Source organism: Scyliorhinus torazame, chromosome 9 (genome assembly GCF_047496885.1).
Source record: "Scyliorhinus torazame isolate Kashiwa2021f chromosome 9, sScyTor2.1, whole genome shotgun sequence".
Taxonomy (NCBI): domain Eukaryota; kingdom Metazoa; phylum Chordata; class Chondrichthyes; order Carcharhiniformes; family Scyliorhinidae; genus Scyliorhinus; species Scyliorhinus torazame.
In genome coordinates this window covers 60,439,409-60,462,421 of record NC_092715.1, presented here as the reverse complement: position 1 = coordinate 60,462,421, position 23,013 = coordinate 60,439,409, and the positions used below count along the sequence as shown (strand labels likewise).

General features: G+C 41.7%; 1 protein-coding gene across 1 annotated transcript in view; it reads right to left on the bottom strand.

The window, feature by feature from the left end:
* homer1b (homer scaffold protein 1b) overlaps positions 1-23,013 on the bottom strand; it is a 141,721-nt gene that overhangs the window by 21,283 nt on the left and 97,425 nt on the right. The window contains exon 8 of the mRNA XM_072515987.1: positions 18,740-18,820. Coding sequence (XP_072372088.1) covers positions 18,740-18,820 — 81 coding nt within the window. The remainder of the gene's footprint in view (positions 1-18,739; positions 18,821-23,013) is intronic.

Below are 23,013 nucleotides of genomic sequence, written 5' to 3'. Positions count from 1 at the left end.
AGGTATCATCCTTGGCTCAGTTGCAGCACTCTTATCTCGGAGTCAGAAGTTGTCAGCTCAAGTCTCATCCAGAGACTTGAAGACATAACCCAGATTAACATTTCAGTGCAGAACTGAGAGAATGCTGCACTTTTGGAGCTACGCCTTGCACATGAGATGTTAAACAAAGGTCGCCCAACAGTGCTATTTGAAGAGGAAAGGAGATCCTTGGTTGTACTGATGAGTATTTAGAGCTCAACAGTTAGAGTTGGGCTAATTGTTCGAGGCTTCCATTGCTCAAAAAAACCATTTTATCCTCTTCCATGCAAGACTGAACCAAAGGTAACTTCTCTGGTTTGTAGTCTTCTATTAATATTGTTGATGGTTGTTTAAGATCCATTAAGCTTTACACATCTTTTTGCAAAAAAGACATCAAGAATAAATTTCAAATTGTTAATTCTTCCATTCTCAACTGGGTGACAGGGTGGCACAGTGCTGCCTCACAGCCAGAGACCTGGGTTTGATTCATTCCTTGGGTGACTGTGTGAAGTTTGCACGTTCTCCCAGAGTTTGCATGGGTTTCCTTCGGGTGCTCCGGTTTCCTCCCCGAGTCCAAAGATGTGCAGGTTCGGTGGATTGGCTATACTAAATTGCTCCATAGTGTCCAAAAGGTTAGGTGGGGTTACGGGAATAGGGCAAGGGAATGGGCCTAGGTAGGGGGCTCTTTCGGAGGTCCTTTTGCACTGTAGGGATTCTATGATTTAATTGTTTGGATCAAAACATACTTCAAGATGTCCTCGTTCCAGGTAAACCTCAGCAGTTAGAACCAATGTGTCAAATTTCTCACATCTTACAGCATCCTCTGCTTACTTGCAAAGATTCTAAAGAACTTAAATGCTGTTGGCAGCCGTAGAGCAGCTAACAAAGTCCTTGATGCCAAAAGTCAATGAAAATGCCAGCCAAATTTTTGCAATTCTTTTTCAAGTATTTTTCCATTACCAATAAGCCAAACATTTATTGCATTACAATTTCTCTTGGACTCCAATATATTCCTCTACCAAGCCGAACAGGCATTTGATGAGTTCAAGAACCATACTGTGACAGATGCATGTAATTGCCCTTTAATTTTCAAGCTGCATTATGTCTGCTTTATTTATGATCACGGCTTGTGGGTCATGCATAGCTTTATTGTTCTTTATATTGTTTTAAGTTTCCTGCATTGCTCTGTGACTGTTTTCCGTTTGGTGAGCCATCAGGAATGTATATCTTCCGACAGCTGTTCTTGTTTTATTCTTTGTAATTATCAAATTCAGTCATCTTTCCCAACTGCCGTAGGTAACTGCTGCATTGATATTTATCTAGTCAGTGTCAAGGATGTGCACAGTACCCTTTCCATTTTGCTTCATTGACTGCCAATAGCAAATTTCTATCCTGATCTTTATTGACGCAAGATTTGGGTACATGGTAAGTTCGTACTTTGTGTCAGTTTTTTTTACTTTTCAGCAGATGTTTCTGATATTTCTTTTACCAAGTTCTATACTATAGTCAGTCACGTCTTGAATTCTATGAAGCTCTTTATGAACTTTGTTGAAACATTGTAGGCAGTGTCAATTCTGCTTCAAATGCAGTTATTTCTTCACCTTCTATCAGTGAGATGAACTTCAAGTTTCATTGCCAAGCCATAACAGATGGACAATTGTGTTGAGGTTAGGCCCTGCAGCAAGACAGACACGAGCTCTACCCAAGGAGAAAGAATATGGCCTCTAATACAATGGGCAAATGAATCAAAATAGTTTATCGTGTGCTGCAGCTTTTTGAAGTATACAAGGAACACAGAAAATTGGAGTAGTAGGCCACTTGGCCCCTCAAGCCTGCTATGCCATTCAACTTGATCATGGGTGACCTTCTACTTCAATGCCATTTCCCCCACACTGTCCCCATATCTTTTGGCATCTTTTATTTTATTAAAATTTAGAGTACCCAACTATCTTTTTCCAATTAAGGGGCAATTTAGCGTGGCCAATCCAGTTAACCTGCACATTTTTGGGTTGAGGGAGTAAAGCCCACACAAACATGGGGAGAATGTGCAAACTCCACACGGACAGTGACCCAGGGCCGGGATCGAACCCGGGTCTGCAGCGACGTAGGCAGCAGTGCTAAGCAGTGCGCTGCCCTTGACATCTTTTATTAACTACTTTAGCTCTGCTTGAACATACTCATTCACCAAGCTTCCGGAGCCCTCTGGGGTAGAGAATTCAAAAAATTCATCACCCCCATCACCTCAGTCTTAAATAGCCAGCCTTATTTGGAGACTGGGGCACCTGGTTCCAGCCCTGCAGCGGGGGGAAATATCCCCCCCTGCATTTACCCTATCGAGCCTTGTAGGAAATTTGTACATTTCAACAAAATTGCTTCCTATTCTTCTAAACTCTAGCAAATACAGACCCAGTATCCACAATCTCTCCTCACAGGACGTTCTTCCATCCAGAAATTAGTTTGCACCTTTGTTGCACTCCCCCTATGGCAAGTATATCCAACCGTGCTTAATACTCCACGTGCAGCCTCACCAAGATTCTATATGATTGTAGCATATCTTTACTCCTGTACTAAAATTCTCTCGAGATAAACATACCTTCTAATTGCTTGCTACAGCTGCATGCTAGCTTTCAGTGGCTTATGAGCAAAGACCCCCAGGTCTTTATGGACATCAACACATCCAATCTCTCAGTTATAAAAAATACTCTGTAGTTCTGTTTTGCCTTCCATTCTGTTTTGCCTTCCAAAGTAGATAACGTCACATGTTTCCACATTACAGTAAGCCCTGGTTTTAAGTCATCCCATTTAATGTTGTTTTGTTTTAATGTCATTTGTTCTTTCGGGCCAGTGTGTCTGATTTGGGTCACCATTTTCACTTTTATGTCATTTGCACTCTAACCTTCCCCACACACCCCCATGCTTTATTCCAGGACAGCCACTGCCCCCATCACCAGAAGCAGAGGGGAGAGAGTGAGGTCTAAGACTCAGAAGCAGGTAGGGAGGCTGACCCAGAGATTCAGACGCGACTATCACCACCAGTTGGGGAGGTGCCATAGTGCAGCTCCGGACAGAAGCTGCCAACCCGCTCAATCCAAACCCTCCTCACCCCTGACACCATCAGCAGCCTGGGACTGGACCAAGGGACAGGTTCAAGCGAGCATGAGCGACAGACAATTTATATAGTATTTCTGTAATCAAAAAAACCCTTAAGTTCAGCAGGCCATTCAACCCATCAAGTCTGCACCTAGCCTTCGAATGAGCACTCTACCCATGTCTACTCCCCCGTCCACCCTGCCCTATCCGCGTAACCCCATAATTGAACCTGCATGTCTCTGGTCACTAAGGGACAATTTATCGTCGCCAATCCACCTACTTTGGATGCATCTTTGACAGTGAAAGGAAACACACACAGATATGGGGAGAACATACAAACTCCACACACATCGTGATCCAAAGCCGGAATTGAACATGGCCCTGTGAGGCAGCAATGTTAACCACTGTGCCACCTGTATGTTCAACGATTTATTTTATTTTGCAAGTTATCCAACCAGGAATGCACTGTGCTGCACGTGTGGTACAGCATTTCATCTTGTACATTGGTTTTCCAGGCAAGAAATGTCTGAAGGAACCCAACTCCGGCTTTCACATAGGTTCGGAACGATGAAGTTGTTTCAGGAACACAACCACAGCTTTAAGAGTGGACATATTGTATGTTCCATCTGCCATGTTCTTGTCCACTCACTTAGCCGGTCTCAGACTGGAGAGTCAGTCAATTTATTCTCTCAGATATAGAGGCTGTGTTCCATGCTAGGTTAGGAATCTTGATATTTGGCAGTTTTCTAAACATTGCAAGAGGAATATCTGGAACTTATTGGACCCAAAATAATCTGCCTTCCAAATTAACTGCATGCTGGTATTCAAAGACAGGAACTGCATCAAAGACCATTAGCCAGCTTCAATTTCTGGTCTCATGATAGGGAGATATTAGGAACATGGATCCAGAAACAGCATCCACATTCTAGCAGGCAATTTAGGGGTTAAACAGACTGAAGGAAAATACTGCTGGCGGCAGAGTCAGAGGAATACACCCACAGCTGGAGTTACATTGTCCCATTCAGACTTAACCTGGTTAGTGGGAATACACAGGATGCCCCAGTTCAGCCAGGGTGATCCACTCAAGATTCATTGTCATTCGGGATAAGCTTGTTTGACCAGCCATCAAAGTCTGAAGACCTATTTGTTAGTCAATGGAATAGCGCTGTTCTTTTGCATAAACAGGAGTGGGCAATCAGAAAAGATAAGAAGAATAGATTCAAGTCTGGCCACCTCAGGGGAGAATCAAGGGAGACCTTTGTTTGAGGGGGTGGCAGAGCAGAGAGCGAGGAGAGGCAGGAAATGCTGTTTTTCTGATTAGTTAAAAGGCTGTGGAAATCAACCAGGGAGGTCATGAAAGTTGCCACTGAGGCAGACTTGGGAAAAAGGATTCTAAACAAATGCCCCGAATAGAAGAAAAATTGCTTTGTAAATGCAAGTATTGCCTTTGCCTGTCTGTGATAGTGAACAAGAGCTCCATGTTCATGCACAGTGTGGTTTAATGGAAGCTTGTATGTTAAGGTTAAGAAACATGTAATCTGTAGAGCTGAAGTAAAAGTTTAAATATGGATTTATTTTCTTTTGTTTATAATAAAATTTATTTATAAAATAACCAAGCCCCATTTCTTACATTATCATCCTGGAACAGATTGATCATTCTGCACCACATTAAAAACATTACCCGTCTGGTTTAGTATCTTAGCCAGTGTGGACAGCTGACCAGGTGTCCGCAATACTGGACATTATGTTTCACTTTTTCATCATTTTAAGTTTTGAAGCTCTAGTTTACCGAACCAGAATTTGACCCAATTCTTTTCTTAATTATTAAACCGAGTCAGCACGCAAATAACTATTCTCGTGTGTTTTAAATCTCCACCACCAGCAGTGACTCGATTTCAACTTTACTGACCATGTTAACATCAATGCAGTCCTTGGCTACCCTTCAGGACTTTGAATTCAACATTTAACCTTTCAGTATCACTGATCATCTGAACATTCTAAAACTTTTCCCCACCTCTAATCCCAACCCTTACACTATCTTCCCATTTTTAATTCCAAGTTGAGGTCTCTCTGCAAACTAGCCCAGACTTCTTTGGAATGACATGCCCATCACATCCTACAAGTTCCGATCCTCAGGGCATGTTGCAACACCATCTAACTCATTACATGCACACTCAACTCTCCCTTTCTTCTCCTCACAACCAACCACCATTCCTTTCTTAGATACTACCATTTGCACAGCCTGCAACTCCTCCCATGGCACTGCCTTCACTTCACATTAAGAAGTCTTACAACACCAGGTTAAAGTCCAACATGTTTGTTTGGAATCACTAGCTTTCGGAGTGCAGCTCCTTCATCAGCTGAGCGTGCCCACCCAAGTCCAACGTTAGATGGGATGTTAAACATAGGCAGTGTCCAACCTCTCAGCTGGATAAAAAAAGATCCTAAGGCACTATTTAGAAGAAGGGAGAGTATTTTCCATTTCTTCATGGGATGTGGCGTTGTTGACAAGTCCAGCAGTTATTGCCCATTCCTAATTCCCCTCGAAGGTGCTGGTGAGCTGCCATCTTGAACTACTGCAGTCCATGTGGTGTAGGAACACAGTGCTGCTGGGAGTTCTACAATTTTGACCATGTGACATCGAAGGAACGAGGATATAGTTCCAAGTCAGTATGGTGTCTGGCTTGAAGGGAAACTTGCAAGTGGTAGATTTAGAATCGCTACAGAATTCATATGGTGCCAGAGGCAGTCACTCGGCCCAACGAGTCTGCACAGACCCACCAAAGGCGGACTCCACCTTGACCCATCCCCATAATCTAATCTGCACAATTTGGGACATTAAAGGGTAATTTGGCACGGTCAATCCACCTAACCTGCACATCTTGGGACTGTGGGAGGAACCCCAAGCAGACACGGGGAGAACATACAAACTCCACACACAGACAGTGACCCAAGGTCGGAATTGAACCTGGGTCCCTGGCACTGTGAGGCAGCAGTGTTAACCACTATGCCACCTATACTTCCCATTTCTGGGTGGCAGATCCCTTGGTCAATAGTTATCCCTCAATCGACAAGACCAAAACAAATGACCTGGTCTTTATGGTATTGCATGTGGAAGTGTACTGTGCAGAGATTGGCTGCCAGCTCTCCTATAATAGTGACTACACTTCAAAACTACCTCATTGGCTGTAAAACACTTGGGAGGCATCTGGTGGTTGTATGAAATGCTATATAAACGCAAATATTTCTTTAACATATGATCAAGAGTGGTGAAGGATGTAACAAGACTGTTAAGCAGCAGTTCTTTGGGCAATTTCTCAGGTCACTGGAATCACATGAGCTGAACTTTCACATCTGTTGCACTTTCACATCTGTTGCTGCAAGGCTCTGAAGGGACTCATCATCTGCTGCTTTCTCATCTGATAGTGAATGCTGTTGCTTTGTACCCTCTAAATGTAGGACTTTCTGCATGGTATACTGCATAAAACTACTTAGTAGGACATTTGTAGGGAACTCCCACTTGGCAAGTTTCTTGACCGATTGTTTCAGCATGCATGTGATACGCTCAACAATCCACTAAGTAGGCTGACAGATTGAATTATACTTGTGCTGTTCAGGAATGGAACAACGGAGATGGGGTGTCATATGTAGATGGGCTACACCCCCATGACCCAGTGATCATCCTGCCATGTGTCTGCTATGCCCAGGTAAGAGATTAAATGGTCCTCATAAATGCATCATCAAATTTGCTTGGAGACCTTGCAAAAATTACAGGATCCCTGTCTGAGCAGCTGCTAATCACACTATTTATGCATGATGTTGGTTGGTTTAGTAACATTCTGATGGTGATATGACTATAGCTAAAGATGTCTAGGCTATAGGGGAAAACTGGTCACAGCAGAAAAACATTCCACTATTGATTAATGAAGATTGTTATGTGATAGTTGGCAGAGTCAAGCAGAGGTATAGCAATGAACAGCGAGTAGGAGTTGCAGGGTAGTCTCCCCTGTGACAAATGGGAAGCAGTGGTGAAGAAATTAAATGTTTTGATGGTTTGGGGGCTATTGGTAATAGCCCAGCTGATGAAGCATAGCCGCCTATGAAAATGCTCTACAATTAGATCCAAGAAAAATGCTTTTAACCCGTTTCCTCTGCTTGCTGTAGATGAAGGAGCAACAATTTAAACTAATTGAATGTCAGATTGGAAAAAATGGACTGATACACTGAGCTACACAAGAGTGCTCCTTCAATTTCAGACTCCATACAGCTCAGATCCAAACCTCACCCAGTTTAACTGGCAGTTAGACCACTGATTTGGGGATTTACAAATTTAAATTAGCCCCCTCACCCCTACTTTCCATTTAAAAACAAAGCTACCAACAAAATGGCAGAATGCGCGAGCACATGGTTAGGGTTGCCAATCCTCTAGGACTGCCCAGGAGCCTCCTGGAAAAGATCATTCTCCAGGACACTGCTGTGTGCCACCTTGGAGAAAAATCATATTTTATTTTGATATTTCCTAAAACATTTCTTTTTACCAGATATAAAAATATTGAAAATGGGGAAAAAGTTATTTTTCAGCTGACATTCCTGCATCATCCAATTGAGTCGCTTTCCAATTGGCTTAGGAAGACAGTGCATCACACAAGGTGTGAACAACATGTGATGAAACCTTCAGGAATACATTTAATCATAGTTTGCACCCTTAAGCACAGTAGTAAATGTCTGACTGTCACTTTACAAACCTATGCATTTTAAATCCAAGGCATAAGCAACAAAAACAAAACCAAACCTCAATCCATTGAATAATTCAGAATAATCTTGAATTGCTTCAATCTCTAGTTCTATTCCATCCACTTTCTCCTAAGAAATTTGGTCCGGTTTAGCCTTTACTCAAGAAAGTCAGTTCCTTTCATCTCAAACTATATGATTACTAGTTTTGCATTGGGACTTAATGAAGTGACAAAAGCTATCAAATTGGCTATCGCTTTAAAAACATTGGCCTCATCCTTGAAAATGATATGCTTTTTGGCTTGTTCATTCTAGAAGTGACCTTGTTGCTCCACATTATGCACTTCTGCTTCCGAGAACTTTGGAGAGTTATTGGTCTTGGGGCATCTCCAGAGCCCTGGACAAGGTCCAACACCAAAGAACACAGAACGATTTTAATTTACTTAACCTACATTCATGATCTTCCTTTGTCCTCTACCACATTAAACAGTTTTCACTCCTCAACATTTCTATCTTCAGTTCTGGGGACTGGCTGTCAACCAAAGTTTACTCCAGGTCCATTGTCTCCCACATCCACCTTGATTGCACTTCCTCCCACCCCACTTCCAGTAAGAATTTAATTTTGTTCTCATGATTTCCACCATTCTACTGATGCCACTTTCCACACTGACTTCTGGTATATCTTTTCCTCAAGATTTTGCTCCATCTGATCCTAATTTTTATCCACCTGCTCTCACATTGAATAGGTCATCCATCATTTCTACCATCTCCAACATACCACCAATCATATTGTCACCTTGCAGCATTCCAAAGAAACCCCAAAATGTCTTTCCTTTTCCATGGCACATTCCAATGCTAGAAGATGCAACAGTGACCTTTCCCATCACACAGGGCGGTAAATGTTTCTGCCACTTGAAACTATTATCTATTTGTACTATCAATTTGTGTACTGTATTTGCTGCTCATGAGACAGTCTCCTCTGCAGAGTGGCAATCAAACGCAGATAGGGCAATCAACCACTTGGCTGAAGACCTGTAAAAGTATGACCCCGAATTTGCCATTTTAATTCCTTCTGACCTCTCCCTCCTACACTGTTTAATGAAGTTCAATGGAAGCTCAACGAACAACACTTCATCTTCCAATTAGGCACTTGAACCTCACAAACAAAATGGAATCCAACAATTTCAAGTCATATTTGCTGCTCCCATTTGTTTCAGCCAGCAGCTGTTGCTACTGACTCTTGTCCTTCTCATTACTACTCCTTTTAGTTATTTAATGTCCCCTGTCTGCCACCCGATCAATCTCTCTTTTTGTTCTTTTCTTCCCTTCCCCCATTTCCGGTCTCTGTTTTGTTGACGCGTCGCCAGCCTAAAACAACAATGCCATTTCTGCCACCACACATGGCGCCTGACCTGCCTTTCAATACCCATAGTATTTTGCTTTCGTTATTACATTTTTCCCCCTCTCAAAATCAACAATTAAAGCTGTTCTGACTTTTTCCATAAACTCCAATGTACCTCAAGGGTTCTAATCTTACTTACCCCATTGTTCCATCTTCACATGTATGTCAACCAATTCTACCTATTCTTTTACTGTCTTCTATATTCAGGTTCCTTAAACATTTTAAACTCCAGTCCTATTGTATGCTAGGGCTGAATTCACATCTTGATCAGTGGAGCATTGCACATTGTGGTCCTTTAGACAGCATTTCAATTTTCTTAGACGTCTAACCAACTACCACCACTTGTGTTTGGTTGCTCAATTTGTAATTTTCCGCCCGAGACTCGTGGCTTCCTCCAACTTAACTGGAAACATCACTCTGCCTACGGCACCTCAACCTCATTATCATGAAACTCTGTGGTCTTAAAATTTATTCTCTTCTAATAATTCTCACTTTTATACATGTATGGTTGTGTACTCCCCATAAGCTCTTGACAAGTCATCTGGTTTAGCTTCACAATTTAAAAATAGTGCACTAAAATGGAATTTTATTCTCCAACCAAGCATGATGTTATTTATTCCTGAAATTTAATCTGCAATTCCTTTAAGCTCATCAAGACTGATCCAAAGGAACAAGTGACCTCTTAAGTAATTTGAGACTTTGGGGGTAGGTTTAGTCTTCAGAAACAAGCGATAATCTGGAAGAGGTCACCTGTCCAGTACAGAACCTATCCAATTTTTATTCCTCTGGAATGAATGGAATGAAACTCGGGTAAGTTATGTCATGGGTAGGTGATCTGCGTTCAAATATTGAACTCTGCAGAGAGATCAATGTGCAGTGTGACAAAATTATACCCATTAAGGGTATAATTATCAATTTTTTCCAGTCTCTTGCTGAAGAGAAACCTGTTAATGATGACCATGAAACCATTGCCGATTGTTGTGAAAACCCATCTGGTTCACTAATGTCCTTCAGGGAAGGAAATCTGCCATCCTTACTCGGTCTGGCCTACATGTGACTCCAGATCCGCAGCAATGTGGTTGACTCATAACTGGCCCCCCACTGAAATGGCCTCACAAGTCACTCAGTTCAAGGGCAATTAGGGATGGGCAACAAATGCTGGCCCAGCCAGCGACACCCACATCCGAAGAACGAATGAAAAAAAATTGTCGCTGAAGCATTTAGTCTTGCAGTCTAATCAGGATAAATGCAAGAATACCAAATTGTAAACACTCAATATCTACAACAGGAGAAAATGGGTGCCAATTGGTTGACATGGCCACTTTTAATTAGCCGAGGCATTGTCAGGAGACTTAGTCTAGCCCATGCTTCTGGGCGTTAAGAAATGTTCAGTAATGTAACATGTTTCACTTTTCAGCAGTACTCTGTTCTGTACATTCTACTGCACACGCTCTTCCTTTCTCCGGCTTTAATTTGTTTTGGAAATCCTTGATCCCTCTAAAACGTCTGAAGTAAACATGAAATGAAAATGAAATTAAAATCGCTCATTATCATAAGTAGGCTTCAAATGAAGTTACGGTGAAAAGCCCCTAGTCGCCACATTCCGGCACCTGTTCGGGGAGGCTGGTACAGGAATTGAACCTGCACTGCTAGCCTGCCTTGGTCTGCTTTAAAAACCAGCTATTTAGCCCTGTGCTAAACATCTGCACAGGTTTGATCCAAATAGCTACAAACAAATTCCCAACCCTCCCGAGAGGATTTACACCGAATCCTCTTTTAAAGAACTCAAGTGCAATCCAGTTTAAAGGCCCAGGAAGATCCACTCAATTTTTTGAAAAACATTCCGTGCAAACTAAAAAAAATTTAAACTGAGCATTAGGAGAAAAACAAGGAATTCCAATATAATTTGAGCATAAAGCAACAAATGCATTGAATAAAATCTCTGATTGGATAACTTACTTTGGAAAATAAATGATGAAATATGGTGACTTTTGGTGCACATAGATATTAAATGATGAAACATTTCTAAATTAAAAGCAAATTTATTAGATGTCACTTCTTTCTTGTTGAGTTTTTAAGCAGCAAAACTATGGAAGATCACTTTGGACTTGCCTATGGGCATCTTCAACCCTGCTCAACCAGAAATTGTCCACTGGAGTCATGATGAAAACAAATTATTTAGCCTCTATTTCTAGATCAAGCCTCAACAAGATATCTGGATTTTTATAAAAAACTTGCATTAAGTTTTCATTCAATTGTTTTGGGAATCTCAACAGCAAATTGACAGGCGTGGACACAATAAGCCGAATGGCCTCCTTCTGTGCTGTAAACATCCATGAATCGATCAGCATCACTGCTGAATCACCCCATTATTCTTCGCTAACTCTGCTCCAATTATGCCTTGGAGTGTCATGTGCTTGGAGATAGACGTGTAGATTTTAAGTTTAAGATACAAATCCTGGTCTGCTTGATAGCCATTTAGATGAACTGAACATATTCAATGAACAATCAAATCCAAATCTTTTTCAACCCCCGCTCGTGTAACCCTTCATGTTTTTATTTTAAATACTATAATACCAACATAATTCAACAAACTATATTTAACTGGCACTACTCCCTTCTGTATTATTCATTAGCATCAACAGCGCAGGCCTCAAAAGGAGATTCCAAGTAGAACTCTACTTACTGCTCCCTAGCGATAATCATTGTTTTAACTTGATTTATTCTGGTTTTAACAAACTCAAAAACGGAAGAGAAGTCAACATTGGTGGTGGGAACCTTGCCTTGGGCTCAATTCGGAATCAGTTTGATTCAATATCAGCTTGACCTTCCTCTGGCAAATTTATTGCAGAACTTTGATTTTCAAATTAATTCTCTTTCAAATTAATCAACAGTTCATGAACCTACAAATCCCTGTGGAATTAGGATTGTCGTCCAAAATGATATTTACCAAACATCCTAATCTACCAGTTTTAGTTATCTGGTTAAAATGAGATCAGCAATATTGTGAAGCAGAGCTTTGAGGTCCATGCAGAATACTGCTTGTAGTCTCTACATTCTCTCTACACGAGTATCATCCTGCAAAATGTTAGTAATCCTTAATTTCCACTGTGCATGCCACTCTGGTTAGTTTATAACTCCTGGGTTCACATAATTTGCTTTTGTACAAGTTGCGTGGGGCCATAGGGGTTTACCACCAACAAGACAGCACTAAATTTAGAAGGATAAGGCGTGGAATTGACTCAATTATGAAGTATCAAGTTAAAACCGTACCAATAAAGGATGCCAGACTGACAGCTCATTTCCTCATTAAAAATATATGTATCACTTTTCGTGAGCTAACAGTTTAGTTTTAACAATGCTCAAATGTTGCATTAGAAATGTTAAAGTGCGGGTGGCATGGTGGTGCAGTGGTTAGCACTGCTGCCTCACGGCACTGAGGACCCGGGTTCGATCCCGGCCCACTGTCCCGTGTTGAGTTTGCACATTTTCCCAGTGTCTGCGTGGGTCTCACCCCCACAACCCAAAGATGTGCAGATAGGTGAATTGGCCATGCTAAATTGCCCCTTAATTGAAAAAAAAGAATTGGGTACCCTAAATTTTTTTATTTTTAAAAAAAAAGAAATGTTAAAGTTTTGTTAAAACAAGTTTCAATCTCATTGGGAATGTAACCCCAATATTAAAGTGATGATATGACCACTAATTTTAACTATAAATTGCGGAATCATAACACATTTTAAATCCTCCCCAAAGTTGATCTTTGGCCAGTTATAGGGGTAGGACAAGGGATTACTAAAATGTGTCCAGCAATACTAGCGTTCAATCTATATTGGATTTTTAAACATTTGCAAAAACAGTAAACGCTCAACTTCCCTTAATATTTTCCCCATATTATGCACATCGAACACTGTGGGTTGCAAGGAAAGTCGATCGCCCACCACAAGTTACCCAACATGGTTCCTTAAGGCTGCAGTTAAACTGACCTACTGTGGTCACTGCAGAAAGGCTACAATGACAGCGAAACAAATTTTAAACGGTTGTCTGCTCCACGAGGCTGGGAAAGTGGACTGCTGAAAACTACTGCCCAGTAAGATTTTCAGATTTAAGATTACAGCCAATTGTTCAGCTCTTTTAAAATAGGCCACCTTAACATCTTGCCTTAAAGCATCAGGGAGCCTTACTAAAATATTTTACAATGATACAGCTCCTTAAAAAAGTGTTTTTTTTTAATATAAAGTGTAACGTTTTGGGAAAAGCATGGCTCCAAGCTTTTAGAGACAATTACCAAAGGCTTGATCAACAAGGCGACCATTAAAGAACTCATAGAAGAGTGTGATAGACAGGTTGAAATATGAGTAAGGAAATTTCAACTGCTGTGAATTAGGTGAGGGAAGACACAGCTGTAAGAGATTGGAGGTTTGGAAAGAGTAAGGGTTCGGAAACAAATCGAGATGCTGGTGGGCCAGGAGTCATGTGAAAGTAAAGTAATCAGGGCTCAGGCCGAGATTCAATTAGCTGAGCTTTGGATAGGTGCAGGTTGTTGGAGGAGGATCAGGGATTAGCAAAGCAAATCAAAACCTGATGTTTATAGAATTATCCTAAACTCGCACAGGAGGCTGGTCGAGTTGCATCTGGAGTATTGTGTTCAGTTATGAGTTTCAGTACTATTGGAAACAAAAAGGACAGAAGTGCAAAAAGTTAAAGATGGAACCAGAACGAGGAAAAATTTACTCAGTAGTTGGTGTGGAATTTGTGACTGCAGGATGCGATTGAGGCAAATGGCTTAAATACTTTCAAAAGGAAAAGGGAATAGAAAGATATGTTGATCGGCTGAGATAAAGGAACAGATGGGCAAATAGCCTGCTCGTGTTCTGTATATTGATTTCATTGTTATGATATAAATGAGGGTTTCAGCTGCTGAAAGTTTAAGCTGGGGGAAAAGAGCTGCCAATGTTATCAAACTGGAAGCAGGCCATCTCTGTATGGAAACAAAAAGTCAGCTCAGAGTTGAGCAGAACTCAGATTGTGAAATGACTGGCAAAGCCAAGCTGGCTCTGGCGGTTAATGGAATCCCTGCTGGAGATGGAAGCTAATTGCATCAGTCTTCCCAACATTCAAGTCTAGGAAGTAATGGCCTAATTAATACTGAATGGCAAAGAGTCTGACAGCATCAAAGCAGTGGCGATCAAAAAAGTGACAGCAGTAGAGCCAGGTACCATTGATGCATGTGTCTACAGATTATGTTGGCCAGGAGCAGCAGAAATTATATTGGTTAAAGTCGATAGAGTGAAATAATACTAGGCTTGTCCATCACACTATTTCAAATTACACTTTTAAAAGCAAGCAATTGAGACTTATTACAAGGAAGCATACCACCAAATTGTTTTTCTCATTATCAAAGATAGGGATATATTTTCTTGTTCCTACGATAGGGTACACTGGATCACCTGGGTACAGTGCTTAGAATGGCAATGTACAAGTAAGAGTGCCCACCTAACTCCATATCCTACAATATAAATAGGCCAATTGCCCTTTCAGAATAAGAAATTTCTCCAAATGATTAATAAAATAGTTACCCTTTGTCAACTTTTAATGCTGCTAACTCTCCAAATGTATTTTGATTTAGCTAAACTCTCCTGAAAGCTTCACCGTATTATGCATATGCACCTAATGCAAACAGCAAGAAAAAAATTCAGATCACACTACAGGTTTGTAAATGTTTATTGAGACAGCGCAGCAGGACAATCCATTCAGAAATGTGAAGTCGACTTCTCTTTTTTAAAACCAGTAACTGGTTGAAGCTAAAGTTGTTGGCTAATTTTACGTTCTAAAGATGATCCCACTGAAGATGGATGCTTTTCTTCTGCATATACTGGATTCAAATCCAATGACCATGTGAGGTTTTTTATCAAAAAACGGAGTCTTCCTAAGGAAACATCTGCAAGCTTTCTTTCAAAAGTCACTGCTCAAACCTTTGTTTTTTTGTCAAATTCAACTACTTTAGTTCTGGTCCACAAGGTCAGGCGCAGAAGCCTTGCAGAAAATTAACTGTCCATTTAAATCTCCTTTTTAAAAATAATTCTCATTTAATAAAGCAAGAACATTTTAGAAAACAAAATTTAGTTTAAACATGTTCATTTTGCTCAACAACAGCTTAATTGTTCCCATTGTGGACTAGATTACATTATGCATTTAAAACATACATCAAGTATTTATTATTAAGACTTGCAGTTTTCAATTTTACACTTTTATAGAAAAGGCTTCTTAAAAACATTACATGAAGTTCAGTCTATCTTGGGTCCCAAGTCAATCAATTTAACGTTAATATCTTTACTGCCCAGTCCGTTTGTTCCCAGATGCTTGGTTTTGACGGTAACAGCAAAGGTAAACATCATTGTCCACTGTAGCAAGAATCTGAGAAAGCCAGCTATTGTCGTCTACCAGAGGAACCAGAGCCTAGCCGAAGGTTACAATCATTTTGCCTGTAGCCAGCAGAATTGTTGAATTTCCTCCTCGTTTCAGATCAAACATTAACTTTTAGTCGGTTCTGCGACATGAACACAAGGCTGCCTTGTGTAGTGTGCTAAATAAGTCACAAACTTGATCACATTTCATGTAGAAGCGATGTACGTTGTGTCAATCATGGCATTGCCATTCTGTATCCATGAGAGTCTTTAAGTTTGTCTCAGCAACAGTATTGTTCGTTGCATTGTCACTGGATTGTAGCATTTTCTCCAGCAATAACTGCACATCTTATTAGAAACTCTCGTTTTTTGCACTGCAGCTTCAATCATCTGGCTGTTGTAGCAACATTGATGCAGGAAAGGCTTTGCGTGCCTTTGATGTGCTTTTTTTTTTTTTAAAAACGGAGTATTTTAGTGAAGTTCTATCACTGAAGTTCAGAAAAAGTACACCAATTTCTTGCACACTATTCAGTTGCTATTGTTGAATAAAATAAGAATTCAGATAACTTGCCATCCACTCTTCTGTTACCAACTTGAACTCATTCAGCAGGAACAACCGTTTCCATTCTCTACTTTGAAAATTTTAGTCCCAACCTTTAAGCAACTTTAGGCTCAACAGTTAGCAACAATTCAAGTGTGAGCACTTCAGCAACTTCAAAACCACTTAAAACACCCAGCAAGTGGAATGACCAGTTACTGCTTGCAAAATAACTCATCCATACACTATAGAGAAACCTAGATTCAGGAAATGATTCAAACAGCACAGGTCAATCCAAATATGGAGCTATGGTTTCTTGGATTTTATTTTCGTTTTTGTTTTAAGTTCATTACTAACAGCTTTGCACAATTTTTAAATACTTTCACTTAATAAATCAGCCAGACTCAGAACTTGAAATAATCAAACTTCAAATCTGCCTTCATACTTTCAGGCAAATTTGCTAGTCTGTGATTCTTCAAAACAAATAGCTTCTATACCTGGGCCAAAAGTTAGTTATGTAACTTTGGGCATGCACTCTGAATATGGATCTGGACCAAGGTTTCTTGAAGTTTGAGTTATCCAAGCGCAATCTTAACAGCTTAAGTTACAATACAAACAAGATTATAAATCTAGAAGAATATTAATGAAACCTATGAAACTAACAGTAGTTACTATATGGCTCTATAAAAGATCAATGGTTACATTTAGGAAACCAGAAAATGTGCATACTTTGTATTTGCTATATGGTTCTATTTTGGTCCTGAATATAGGGAAAGGAAAGAAATGAAAAGCACACAAGAATTTCAGACAACACATAGCAGAATCTATATGTACTACTCTTTCTTGAAAGAAAGGGCTTTAAATTAGCACCATTTGGGTAGGTGAAGGATGTTTGACAGTGAAAGCAGTGACCCTTCAAATAGTTCTTCCAATACGAGGGTTTATGGAAGCTTTAAAAAAAATTTGCTCAGTCATTTTTATTAAATAATTCTTCGGTAGATTTAATCAGTCTGCATGTTGTCTGAAGTGACTTGGTAGGCCTGAGTAGACAGCTTTTCTCAAATAGCAAAGGTGCTGTAGAGCTCAGGATTTGTGTGCATTTCATCGAGAATGCCTTCCCTAACTAGAAGGATACAGAGTTGTCATCAGCAACTGGAAGAACAAAGATCTAGAATTCTATTTAATTGCAATAAGGATTCTAGCCTATTTTTTTTTTTTTAAGAAACAAAAACATTCTTTAAAGGATGGACAAAAAGTGGAAGCCGCTTTAATCAAATATCCACAGGAATACCCCTTTAATAGAACTACATTTCAAGTAAACTATAGCTAGTTGGCATTGAAGACAGAAAAAAATGGTTCAATATTAATAAGCATTCACAACTTAAAAATGGAGAAACTGATATTACTCTGAAAGTACATGAAAGAAAGGAGACTGACACACAGTATATTCCAGACAAAAAGATAGTCAAAAGCTATCTCAATTTTCTTTTTAAAAAAGGTCCTGAACTTCAAGATGGTTCTGAATTCCACTAACTTTTTGGTGCTAAGAAATTGTTATCTTGAGCTTAGAAGCTGTAAACTCATTGAACAGAAATGTCATTAACTGTTATGTATTCACAATATTTTTTTGCACAAATTTTGGAAGGGTTGCTGGAAACTGAAAGTCATCTAACTCCCTCAAACTGACAACTTTATCCACTGAATTCCAAGCTGAAGTACAAGCTCTGTCACAAAAGATTAACCCATTCTTGCAGTCATTTCCACAGAGCAATATCTTGCCCACTCCCAAAGCAGATTATAGACAGTACTTACTCATGAATAACATGGAGGGTAAAATTGTGCTAGTGTTCTAAAATAGTTCCACTAATATTAAGAACACTGTAGGGCATATTTCTGCCCCTTCCCCCCCCCCCCTTAGGATTCAGAGCGGTTTTATATAAAACACACAATTATGGGTCAAAAGACTACCAGTAGATTGTAAACAGATGAATGCAATGACTGCACACCAGTTATTGATTCTGCCAAATGCTGCCCATGTGCTTCAAATCCAGACCATCTTGCACACATGAAAATTTTAAGTTGCAGACAACTGGAAGTGCCAGCCCTTTGGAATTACTTAGTGCATTATAAAACTCTCCAATGTGTATGTTACACAAGCATTACCAAAGTATGGTGATTTTTGGAAAAAGGCTCCAGCCCATTGAGTCATACAATATTTGCCATTTAGGTAATGATTTCCTTCCTACATCAGTGTCTCCATTGGCAGGAGATGCAATGCAGAATCAAGTGTTTTTGTCTCCCATTTGTCCCTGCAACCTCAGTCTTCCTTCATAAAGAAAGCATCATCTTTTGGAATGTTATTACATTGTTAACAGAAGGCACTTCTGATTGTCTAAAAGTTTATATTGAGCAATAGAAAAATCTACAATCTGGATTGCGCACACCTCAGACTCAAAAAGGTGAAATACAGTAGATGGCAGAAGTCAGGATCTATAGGGAAGTAACACACGAGTGACCAAGAAATCGGAATGGAGGGGGAGCAACCGTAACACTTACCTGTAACTGTTGTGACAATGTATCCCTCTGTGCCTCCAGCTGCCGAGCTCCTTCGATATCCTTCTTCAGTCGCTCAATTTCCTAAAAACAGGATGTTCGCATCAGTGATCATATTAAAAGTAGTGAAGCCAAGTCAACATGTACCTGAACTGTTAAATCATTTTCTGAAGAAACAATTTTCACCTTTCAAAACTAAATTTTTATTGCTCTGCTTGCAAGTCAAATATTCTCAAATTAGTCTGGCAACAAGAGAAATTAACTTGAAGCAAAATTTAATAAGCAAAACTTTTGTTGGGCTACCATTTTGTTACAATTTCAGAGTGCGCATTCAGTCTTGCATGCAAATTGTATTTAACCTATTCATTATTTACTTGATAGCAATCAGACTCCTGAATTACAATGTTGGTTTCAGCCCCTGGGACCTGTGAGATGCTTAATTCATTATATAAATACAAACTATTTCCTTCACTAATCCCATGGAGTGTTTGTTTTAGGGCAGAATTGTAACTTTACTTCTGTAAATATAAATACTTACTTTGATAAATTAAGTTATTAGAACAGAGTTCACACCAGATCAATATGCACGACAATGAATATAAAATTGCACGCCGAGTAAACATAAACAATTATGATCGGTGACTGAGTACAAAGGGCGAATGCAGCATAGTGTCACCAGAGATTTACAGCACAAAAAGAGGCCCTTCTGCCTATCGTGTCTGTGCCGGCCATCTAGCACCTATCTGTTCTAATCCCATTTTCCAGCACTTGGTCCGTAGCCTTGTATGGTGTGGTGTTCCAAGTGCTGATCTGGGGAGGGTTCCTGCCTCTACTACCCCTTCAGGCAGTGAGTTCCAGAATTCCACCAACCTCAGTGAATTTTCTTTTTCTCAAAATCCCCTCTAAATCTCCCACCCTTTGGGCTTCTGGCAGATGCGAGAGGAGGGCACCCACCAGGAGACGCTCTGAGGGGGAGCCAGACGTGCTCCTCAGTTTCAGAAGCTGGCTGGAGCAGTAAAAAAGGTCGGTAGATGAATCTCAAAGCCAAATTTCGAGCCAATTGGAAGGGCTGGATTAAAAAAAATAGAAAAGTGTTGGGTGACAGCCAAAAATATGGAGGTAGCCATCGCTGACCACAGGTGATCAGATTACACGCTGGAAAAATTTGGTCCTGGATTCGAATGAGCTTTTGAAGAATAAAATAAGTGACCTGGAGAACAGGCAAAACATCTGCCTCGTGGGTCTGCCGGAGGGAACAGCGGCAACATCCCCACAGAATTCATAGCCGGCACGTTACTCAAAATAGTGGGCGAGAAGGTGCTCAAGTCGTTCTCCCCGGGAACTAGATCGGGCTCATCACACCAAGACCTCGTGCAGAGGAACCCCCTTTTATAGATGATCTGGAGGTTCCATAACTTCAAAGGAAAATAAAAAAGCAGGTTCTGCAATGGGTCAGGGAGCACTGAGGTGTTAAATGGGAAGGTCACTTGATCCGGCTTTACCAGGCCCATAGTGCTGAGTTGCCAAAAGAAAGAGCAGCATTTAATGGGGCAAAATCTGCCCTATTCAAGAAGGGTATCCAGTTTGGGCTACTTTGCCCGGCCGGTCTTGAGTCTTGGCCGAAGGAAAGGATCACTTCTCTTGACTCCCCAGAGAAGTAAACATTTAAGAAACTTGTTTGAATTCTGCCTAAATCTTTCTCTATTGTTGTCTAAAAGTTAAATTGCTGTGTGTTCGAAAGTTACACTATTGTTGCTTATAGGACTGATTTACTCTGTAAAGTTATTACTGTTGAAGTGGTTTTTTTTTGTCATACTAATTCTGTATATATTGCCCTTATAGTGCTGTCAGTGCCACTGGGCTGTTTTGTGAATTTTTTATTTTTTATTTTGTTAGTGAAGTTTCTCCACTTTTAATGTAGGGTTGGTTGGAGAGCTTTTTAGCTCTCTCATAGAATCATCATCGAATTTATAGTGCAGAAGGAGGCCATTCGGCCCATCAAATCTGCACCAGACCTTGGGAAGAGCACCCCACTTAAGCCACACCTCCACCCTATCCCCATAACCCAGTAACCCCACCTAACCTTTTTGGACACTAAGGGCAATTTAGCATGGCCACTCCACCTAACCTGAACATCTTTGGACTGTGGGAGGAAACCTGAGCACCCGGAGGAAACCCACGCAAACACTGGGAGACCGTACAGACTCCACACAGATAGTGAACCAAGCCAGGAATCGAACCTGGGACAACCGTGCCCTATGGCTAGAGATGGGAAGTAATAAATATGTGGGTATTCTGCAGCTCCTACTCGCAAACACGTGACGAGGGGGAGCTTAGATTATTCTGTTAGAGTTTAAGTTTCACTTCCGGTGGCGGCCATGGAGTGAGTGCTCGCATATTTGGTGGCTCCCGCATGTGGCGTTTTTTTTGGACCTTTTCCCCGGTTAACAGGTAGATGCGAGGCGGAAAAAGGTGCAGGAGAGTGAGGGGAAGAGACTGACCCTCTGGTGCATGGAGCAGAGGGCCAGAAGCGGTCGAAAAAGAGGGAATCATTCGGTTGGAGCTGGTGCGCCGCCTGCGATGCACCTAGAGATGGTGGAGGGGCAGGAAGTGGCCCTACCAGCTCAGTGGTCGACGGAGGTGGAAGAAGGGGAAACAGTGGGGGTGTAGGATGCTAGGCGCCATGGGCGGGGCTGCCAGGCTAGCTGGATGGGCTAGTTCACAGAAGCGCAGTGAGTGGAAGGTTAGTGGGGGCATGGGAGCAGGGTTGTTGCTGGGGAATCTTTGGGGGGTGGGAGGGGGGGGGGGGCGGGGGTGAGAAGTACTGTTGACAGGGGTAGAGCTTTTAAAGTGTAAGGGGAGGTGGATCGATGACGGTGGGCGCCGAGGGGGGCCTGGGGAGGTGTGGGACACGGGCCAGAGGCTGGCTTAGGAGGGACTATGGTTGGAGGATTGAATGGGCCCGTCAAAAGGGCCCGTGTGTTCGCACACTTGAGCGATTGAAGGCAGATGTGGCCATGCTACATGAGACTCACCGGAGGGTGGTGAACCAGATTAGGCGGAGGAAGGGATGGGTAGGGCAAGTGAGAAGGGCAAGAGGAGTGGTATAGGAGTATGGAGAGAAAGCAAACAGGTTGTTAGCGCACCAGTTGACAAGTGGCGAGAGAGATTGGGAAAGTGAAGGACACAGGTGGGAATACGGTCTTGGCCCGGCAGGGGTGAATAGGGAGTTTTACAGCTAATTGTACGAGGTGGAACCCCGAGCAGGGAAAGAGGGGATGAGGCGGTTTATGGGAGGGTTGGAGTTTCCGAAGGTTGCTGAGGAGTTGGTGGAGGGCCTGGGGGAACCAATTGGGCTTATAGAAGTAGTAGGGGGGCTGGAGATGATGCAATCGGGCAAGGCCCCAGGACTGAACGGGTACGCGGTGAAATGTTACAAGAGGTTCTCAGGGGTGTTGGGGCCACTGTTGGTAAGGGCCTTCAATGAAGCAAAGGAGTTGTGAGTGCTCCCCCCGCGTTGTCACAGGCATCGATCTCCCTCATTTTAAAGAGGGATAAGGACCCAGAAAACTGTCATACAGACCGATCTCCCTCTTAAATGTAGATGCCAAACTACTGACGAAGATCCTGGCTACGAGGATCGAAGACTGCTTCCCAGGCGTAATAGGGGAGGACCAGGTGGGATTTGTTACAGGGTGACATTTGACGACCAACATTAGGAGGTTGCTTAATGTAATTATGATGCCTCCAGAGGGGCACGCGGTTGTGGTGGTGATGGCCACGGATGCAAAGAAGGCCTTTGATCGGGTGGAGTGGGAATTACTTATGGGAGGTCCGGGGCGGTTTGAGTTTGGGCAGGGATTAGTGGACTGGGCCAGGTTGCTATACCAGACACTGGTGGCGAGTGTGCGGACGAATCGGGTGAGATTGGATTACTTCAGGTTACACCAGGGGACGAGGCAGGGATGTCCACTTCTCCCACTGTTGTTTGCTGTGGCTATAGAGCTGTTGGCATTGGCATTAAAAATGTCGAGGGTCTGGTATGGATGGTGCGGGGCTGGGGAACAGGGTCTCTCTTTACGCGGATGATTTACTTTTGTACATACCGGACCTACTGAAGGGATTGGAGGGATTATAGGGATATTAGAGGAATTTGGCCGGTTCTCGGGATACAAATTGAAAATGGGTAAGAGTGAGGTCTTTGCAATCCAGGTGAGGATTGGGTGAGATTGCAGGAGAAGAGATTGGGTGAGATGCCGTACAAAGTGGTGGGAGGG